We start from the raw sequence: 8,817 nt of genomic DNA, 5'->3' as shown, positions 1-8,817 counted from the left end.
ATAACCCATTAGATGCAATAGTAACAGCAATAATGATAATACTATTTTTCCGAATGGATAATAACAATATTAATTAATAATGGTAACCACTAACAATATGTGATACGACTTCGTATGGTAACCACATATAGACAATGTGGTGTGATCAGGGGACATATGCATATGCAGCCAACTGTGTGGCAGTTTGCTGCATTTTGAAATACTGGTTACCTCTTCTTGTTCTCCACTGCGAGCTAACCTTACTGAGATGGAGTTGCCACTGGTAATTATGAAGTTGCTTATATCACCAAGCCTGGTGAGACATTCTGCACATTCTCACAGCAGTAATGCTCCTTGTTAAGCAGATTAGTATTTTTTAATGTCCCCCCGCAGCCAAGTTATACGGACAAATAACTTGCTTGTGTCCATAAAAATGAGTAATCAATGTAACCAAGCCATATCACTCATCCCATGCGTAAGCTCCCTCGCCGGAGCATCTTTGTTGTACAACATCAAATGAAGAGCCTCCCTTTTCTACCAAAAAAAAAAACCTTCCTTCCGAGTTGATTCGATTGAGAGCTTCTATTCATGTTGGATGGATATCTGATCAGGACATCATCTTTCAAGACCTTTTCAATACCATGCGATACAGCAGGAAGAAAGAAGAAACAAAACAAAACAATCAAAATACGTGGATCAGCCATAAAAGAGCTCGTCTCCATGGGACATGTAAACTTCACTATGAAAAAGAAAATTTTACAAGAGGAGACCTCATCTTCAATCCTTGTACACCCAATTCTCTCTCTCTAGAAGTTCTCCTCTCAAAAGCTCTCTCTCTCTTGGAAGACCCCCTGAAGTGCCTAGCGTCCGCTGTCCAGGAGCCTCACGCTCCTTCTCTATCAGCAACGCGCGCTTTCTTCTCTTCCTCGGTTCCGTATGGCGTCCGCAGCAGAAAAACCAAACCACACTCTTCTCTGTTGCCTCACAGGCCCCTTTAAAGAGCTTAAACCCTAATTAGAGATGGATTAGGAGTCCTAAACAAAGCCAAATAACCCCCGGACCATCGGATCAAGATCGGAACGTCCCTGGGCCCTCCGATCGTGCTCCGGTTCACAGAATAGTGCCGTGGATTGCGAAAATATATGAAAAATGCCCACGCAGTCCACAAGCCCACCCGTGGACCGCCCGGTCTACGATGGATCGGGGTACAGGGCCCAAGCAGGGTGCCTGGGCTTGGGTCGGCCCGCGCGCGCGGGCCCACGCACGGGCTGGGCCGGCGCCGCTGGCCGCCCGCCCTAGGCTGCGCGCCTGGATCATGCGTCCCGCACGTTGGCCCCGCCTGGGCCACGCGCCGCTGCCGCTCCGCCGGCCCGCCGCCAGCCACCGACGGTCCTCCACCGCCTCGGGTCTCGTGCCGACTTCAAAAACTCGTATCTCCTTCATCCGAGCTCCGTTTGGGGCAATCTTAATCTCGTTGGACTCCATTTTTCACCGCGAACCTCGCTGTGGCTGAATCTCGAGACGTCAAATCTTAATAATCTCACCTCAACTCGATATTCGGCCTCCTCCAAACTCCGAGAGCTTCTGGATCTCTTCGCACCTATGCTCTGGGACAATCGCCTGTTGATCATAGATGGGCAAATATAGGAGTTGAGCCAGGCTGCTCGATCCTATCTCCATCGTATGCTGTGCTCCTCCTGATCTGAGACCTGCTCGGGGCATCATCCTGTGGTAATAAGAATCTCACCTTGCGATATCACCTCTCGTCCTCCCGAGTCTCTTGTCTCGTGCCCGATCTGCCTCCTAGAGCTCCACCTCACTTTGGGCTTCGTCTGGCTCTCAAGCTCCACCTCGTACTGGCTCTCCGCCAGATAATAATGTCCTCTGCTCCCCTTCTTCCCCTCTAGCACAATCCTATCACCGCGTAGCACCCTCAGGATTTCTCCACCGGCTACCGTCCTGTAGTCTCTCGAATCCAATCTGCTAAGTGAGATAAGATTTCGCCTGAAATCGGATATGTATCGGACCTCTCTCAATCTCCTCACTGCACCGTCATGTGTCCTCCAGCTGACTGTCCCAATGTCTCTGATCGCACAGCTCGATCTATCTGGCAGATATACAGTACCCTCACTATTTTTCAGGAAGTCAAACTGCTCCTCTCTGCAACATATATGATAGGGCATGTAGAATCTAATATCCACTGCTAGGAAGAAGTAGATATCTCGTCAGATATCTTCAAGACATCTCCATCTGAATCGCTGCCGGCCGTCGCTACAGCAGCCACCGTTCGATTTTTGAGTTGAGGGCAATCTCTGACTAGATACCCTAACTCCTCACACCGGTAACACCTGGTTTTGCTCAAGTCCCTCCTGGATTTGGACCGCCCTCATTGCGATCTCCTGTCGCTCCGTTTACCACCTTCTGCTTCTCCAGAAACCACCAAAGCTGAGTTACCGCCACCTGAGCTCGAAGCTGGGTTCTCCCTCCTGAAAACCTCATTCTGGAGTATCGCCACGGTGACCTCGTCCATCTTGATAGTGCTCTTCCTCACTAGAAGAGCAGTCACCAAGGACTCGTATGAAGGGGGAAGCAACGCCAGTAAAACCAACGCCCTAGTCTTCTCCTCAACATTCTCACCAACGCTGAGGTCGGTGAGGATCTTCTGGAAGTGACTCAGATGCTCCTGCACGCTCTGTCCCTCAGTCATCCGCAGTTGGTAGAACTGCCTCCAAAGAAAAAGTGTTGGTGAGAGACTTCGTCATGTATAACTCCTCGAGCTTCGACCACAGCACCATCGGAGAAGTCTCACTTAGCACATGGATCACCACCTCATCCGTCAGGTACATGCAGATGGTACTCACCGCCTGCATCTGTAGCCGTTTCTAATCCCGCACCTCCATGGTGGTCGGCTTCTCATCGCACAAGAGAGTATCGATCAACCCCTGTTGGATGAGCACATCCTTCACCCTTGCATGCCACAAGGAGAAATTGCTCTTACCATCAAACTTATTGATCTCCATCTTGATTGTTCTTGTCTTCTCCATCTTCAATCTTGCTCACCACCGCTGCAATCTGCGTCCTTGTATCAATCTGGCTCTGATACCACTTATTGGGTGGATGTCTGGTCAGGACACCACCTCCCAAGACCTTTTCAGTACCACGTGATGCAATAAGAAGAAAGAAGAAATAAAATAAAACAATCAAAATACGTGGATCAGCCACAAAAGGGCTCGCCTCCACGGAACATGCAAACTTCACTATGAAAAAAATTTTTATAAGAAGAGACCTCACCCTCAACCCTTGTACACCCAATTCTCTCTCTCTAGAAGTTCTCCTATCAAAAGCTCTCTCTCTTGGAAGACCCCCTGAAGTGCCTGGCGTCCGCTGTCCAGAGCCTTCCGCTCCTTCTCACTCAGCAATGCATGCTTTTTCTCTTCCTCGGTTCTGTACGGTGTTCACAGCAGAAAAACCAAACCACACTCTTCTCTGTTGCCTCACAAGCCCCTTTAAAGGGCTTAAACTCTGATTAGAGATGGATTAGGAGTCCTAAACAAATCAAATAATCTCCTGAACCGTCGGATCAAGACTGAAACATCCCTGGACCCTCCGATCATACTTCGATCTACGGAATAGTACCGTGGACCGTGAGAAACATGTGGGAAATGCCCATGTAGTTCAAAACCCACCCGTAGACTGTCCGATTCACTGTGGATCGGGTACAGAGCCCAAACAAGATGCCTGGCCTGGGCCGTGCCCGCGTGCAGGCTGGGCCGCACGTCCGAGCTACCCACCCATCGGGCTGCGCATCTGGGTCACGTGTCTCGCGTGCCGCTGCTTGCGGGCCTTCGTTACCAGTAATTGGATACGGCTGTCTGACCTATGCTATTAGGATCTTTGAGAATACCTCGTGGGGGACTTGAGTACACTAATTATCTAATATATATATATATATATATATATATATATATATATATATTAAAATGGTCTCTCTTCTCCCTCTCATCCTCGTCAAACTTGGTGGCTACTTCCGTTTCATACGATCATCTAACGATCAACTAAGGCACCCTGAAACCCATCCGAAATGGAGTCCGGGCACCATGGGACTGTATTGGTGCGTGCCTACCCCCAACTAACGGACGAGGGACTGGTAGTAAGCCACGTGGCCTGCCCTATACCCATTTGAGTGCCAAACGGCTCCTCCACGTGGTATCCCATCCACCCGTCCGTCCGACCTACCCTCCACGATAAATACCTTCTCCTCCATCTCCCCAACCATTCCACCCCAACTGCAATAGAGCGCACTTCTCCTCCTCCAACTTTATACAACTGCTTTGAACTCGGCCACCACCCCGAACTCATCGGTCGAGTTGAGATCGACATGGCTAAGGTACTGCTGGAGGAGATCCGAAGCTCGCAGAGGGCCGAGGGCCCAGCAACGATACTGGCAATCGGCACCGCCACGCCGGCTAATGTCGTATACCAGGCCGATTACCCCGACTACTACTTTCGCATCACCAAGAGCGAGCACCTCACCGACCTTAAGGAGAAGTTTAAGAGAATGTGTGAGTGTTTCGTCACCATCTACTGGTTCTAGTACTCGTTTGTTCTTTCTACTGTGAAGACATTAATTGCATGCTTTGATATAATCGTTTAAAGCCCATGTATTGAAATTTGAGTTTGTTTTGTGGAGAGGTTGCTGAAAAGCACCGAGTGTTCATGGAGAAATGAGTTGTTAATAAAGCAGTGGTCCACACAAACACATATATAGCAAGAAGTGGTTCCTTTTAATTTCTCCTTGAAGTTCAAAAAAATCTTCACCCGGTTGAATATATGGGTCACTGTAACCAACTGCTCTTAATTGCATCATCCAACGTTTGTTTTTCTTAAATATTTGAAACCACAAATTCTTTCTAAGAAGGAGAATTAGAAAATGATCAGAAAATGTCTCAGTGCTACCTAAAAATAGAGTACATGAGGTCCAGAGAGATATAATACACATTAAACTGGTGCTGCAATTATATATATATATTTATATGTACTTTTTAACTTATATATTCACCGTATATCTTGGTTGGTAACAGGTGACAAGTCCATGATCCGGAAACGTTACATGCACCTAAGCGAAGAGATCCTGAAGGAGAACCCCAACATCTGCGCCTACATGGCCCCCTCCCTGGACGCGAGGCAGGACGTGGTGGTGGTCGAGGTTCCCAAGCTCGGCAAGGAGGCCGCCGTCAAGGCCATCAAAGAATGGGGCCAGCCAAAATCCAAGATCACCCACCTCGTCTTCTGCACCACCAGCGGCGTCGACATGCCCGGCGCCGACTACCAGCTCACCAAGCTCCTCGGCCTCCGCCCCTCCGTCAACCGCCTCATGATGTACCAACAGGGCTGCTTCGCCGGCGGCACCGTCCTCCGCCTCGCCAAGGACCTCGCCGAGAACAACCGCGGCGCCCGCGTCCTCGTCGTCTGCTCCGAGATCACCGCCGTCACCTTCCGCGGTCCCTCCGAGTCCCACCTCGACAGCCTCGTCGGCCAGGCGCTGTTCGGTGACGGCGCCGCCGCCATCATCGTCGGTGCCGACCCCGATCCCGCCATCGAACGCCCGCTCTTCCAGCTCGTGTCGGCCAGCCAGACCATCCTCCCGGACTCCGAGGGCGCCATCGACGGCCACCTGAGGGAGGTGGGGCTGACGTTCCATTTGCTCAAGGACGTGCCGGGCCTGATATCCAAGAACATCCACAAGAGCCTGGTGGAGGCGTTTGTTCCTCTGGGGATAAGCGACTGGAATTCGATATTCTGGATAGCGCATCCCGGTGGGCCGGCGATTCTGGACCAAGTGGAGGCCAAGTTGGGACTGGAAAAGGAGAAGATGAGGGCGACGAGGAATGTGTTGAGCGAGTATGGTAACATGTCGAGCGCCTGCGTGCTGTTCATCCTGGATGAGATGAGGAGGAGGTCGGCGGAGGAAGGGAAGGCGACGACCGGAGAGGGCTTGGAGTGGGGGGTTCTCTTCGGATTCGGGCCGGGGCTCACGGTGGAGACTGTAGTCTTGCACAGCCTCCCCATTTCAACTCGTTGACAGTACTCCCTTGCACTACTTAATTGGGTCCCTCTCTATCTCTCTCTTGCTACTGGTATTGGATGTTGTTAGGGATGATTACTTAAGATTTGCTCTGGAGTATGCTAAAGAGAGGGCTTAATGTATACTGTGATCGTTATATGCATGGATTTATGTTTTCCCTCAGTTGGTGTTAGTGTATGTCCGCATGCATGCAGCTTCTATTTTTAAATTTCAAATCTATAAGATGTTTGCCGTGTAGGTGTCACGGCCATGGACAGGTGAAGGAGAAATTATTAGGTAGGGACCACAGCGGTGGAGAAGTGGAAGAAAATTAAAAAAAAAAAAAAGGACGAAGAGAGAAAAAGAAAGAAAAGGAAAAAAGAGGTAGCTAGATAGGTAAGGCCCCTTCATTCGGACGGGTGACGCAGCATCGCTTGTTTCTTTTTTAGGTAGGTGCAAAAAAAACACCACATTTTTTCCTTGAAAAGCTCCAAAGTCATGGCCTTTTTTTGGAGATAGAAAGCCATCACATTTTGAAGTTCTTTTTGTAGCATCCCAAAAAGTTCAATGAGATGAGGCCAGATAAACATATGCCAAATCATTGTACGTTAAAATAAAAAAAAAATTTAGTAGTAAAAATATTGGTATACTGACAAAGCGGTGGAAAAGTGGAAGAAAATTTAAACAAAGGGACGAAAGAGAGAAAAAGAAAGAAAAAGGGAAAAGAGGTTGGTAGGTAGGGCCCCTTCATTGGGAGGTGTGACAGAGAACACCGATCATTTCTTTTGGGTGCAAAAAAACACCACATTTTTCCTTGAAAGGCTCCAATGTCATGGCCTTTTTTTGGATATAGAAAGCCATAACATTTTGAAGTTCTTTTTGGGCATCCCAGAAAGTTTAATGGATGGGACCAGCCAGGAGCCAACATTCGAGTTAGAGAAAAGAAAAAACAAAAAAAAAGAAAAAATTAATTTGCCAAAACATATGATAAACATATACCAAATCATCGTACATTAAAATAAAAAATATAAATATAAAAAAAATTGATGATAAAAATATTATATATTTACAAATGTAAGTATGGAGATGGATATTGCAAATGGCATCTTGAGTTTGTAGTTTATGGAAATGCTTTGATTAAAACATGAATATTTATAAATATATAATGAAATTAGTGAAATTTGAATAATTAGCATCTAAATATATTAATGGAAAAATAATCAGGAGACTTTTAGCTAATGATGGACTGTAATTGATGATGATATGGACAGAATATTCCATGCATACTTTTATTTGAATAATTTATAAGATATTGAAAAATATATTGATAGAAATCATATATCATAATTGTCTATATCTATCTAATTTGGTGCCAAAAAATTCAATCTATGTTTTCATTATATATCATTAGTCTTAACAAACACAAATATATATATATATATATATATATATATATATATATATATATATATATATATATATATATTATATAGCCTACAAAAGATCTTTTGGATGATCACTAGATTGGTTGTAAAATCATAAGATCAAATTGGAAGGCAGAAACAAACTGCACTACCATCATGCTCTCAGTCAGATATTCATACTCTTCATTTGGATAATTTATAAAATATTAAAAAATATATTGATGGAAATCATATATTATAATTATTATATATATATATATATATTTTTGATATAGCCCACAAAAGATCTTTTGGATGATCACTAGATTGGTTGTAAAATCATAAGATCAAATTGGAAGGCGGAAACAAACTGCACTGCCATCATGCTCTCAATCGGATATTCATACTCTTCATTTGGATAATTTATAAAATATTAAAAAATATATTGATGAAAATTATATATTATAATTATCTATATCTATCTAATTTATATCGAAATAATTAATTTATATTTTTATTATATATCATTAATTTTAATAATCACAAATATGTATATACGGACCATTAAAGGGTTTTTTTTGGATGATCACCCGATCGATTGTGAAATCATTAGACCAAATTGAAAGGTGGAAACAGACTGCACCCTCATTATGCTTCCGGTCCCACCATGATGGAAAGTTGGCAAGTGTGGGCCTGTCCAGTTAAAATCGTTTTTTAGGGGAAAAAAGAGCGCTGCTTTCGAAGACCATTCTATGCACGCACCATTAATCTTCCGCTGGAACATGTGATGTACGTTGGTCGCAACTGTCCTGTCACCCACGAGGATCTGGTTCTCAACCGCGCGGATGGGGAAGTACTGAGAAGCTCTCTTTTCTTACCAGATGCAATGTCACATCAGTTAAATGATTATGGGTAATTAGTTGAAAAATCTAGTAAATGAACTTAATACATTTTGGAGGTTACTCTTGGATATTTATTTTTGAATTGAATAAGAAGATTTTAGGGTGTAAACAAAAATAAAAGTAGGAAAAAAAATTAGTAATCAACATGTCCTATGCAAATGGTGCCCACCATCGATTGAGTACGTTTTGTATGGGCAATTTATATGGCTTCATATATAGGCATTCAAATTATGATTTTTTTGATCTATATATATTTTATATTTATTTTGATTTTATTATTACAAGATGAATGTCTGCGGCACCAAATAATAGGGTTGAAATTTGCAACGACATTTGTCAATATCAATCATCAAGGCAATTTGTCTCCAACAAAATGTATTATATTAAACTAAATATGATATATATATTTATATATTATATTTATTTTGATTTTATTATTACAATATGGACACCAAATAAAAGGGGTTGA

At 44.5% G+C, this 8,817-nt stretch overlaps 1 protein-coding gene across 1 annotated transcript; it reads left to right on the top strand.

Annotated features, from left to right (window-relative positions):
- Positions 1-4,248: 4,248 nt before the first annotated feature.
- LOC105050962 (chalcone synthase 2) lies at positions 4,249-6,226 on the top strand. Its single transcript, XM_010931189.4, has 2 exons — positions 4,249-4,541; positions 5,061-6,226. The coding sequence occupies exons 1-2, from the start codon at positions 4,358-4,360 to the stop codon at positions 6,059-6,061; spliced, it is 1,185 nt and encodes a 394-aa protein (XP_010929491.2). The 5' UTR covers positions 4,249-4,357; the 3' UTR covers positions 6,062-6,226.
- The last annotated feature ends 2,591 nt before the right edge of the window (positions 6,227-8,817 follow it).

This window comes from Elaeis guineensis, chromosome 9 (assembly GCF_000442705.2).
Source record: "Elaeis guineensis isolate ETL-2024a chromosome 9, EG11, whole genome shotgun sequence".
Lineage (NCBI taxonomy): Eukaryota > Viridiplantae > Streptophyta > Magnoliopsida > Arecales > Arecaceae > Elaeis > Elaeis guineensis.
The sequence above is the reverse complement of the archived record's forward strand: the minus strand, read 5'-3'. Positions and strand labels throughout refer to the sequence as shown.

What these genes read in the sequence shown, in the direction of transcription:
- LOC105050962 (XM_010931189.4), top strand. Translation starts at nt 4,358, where the DNA reads ATGGCTAAGGTACTGCTGGAGGAGATCCGAAGCTCGCAGAGGGCCGAG. An exon ending in GGAGAAGTTTAAGAGAATGT is followed by an intron (nt 4,542 to 5,060) that starts GTGAGTGTTTCG and finishes GGTTGGTAACAG; the next exon opens with GTGACAAGTCCATGATCCGG.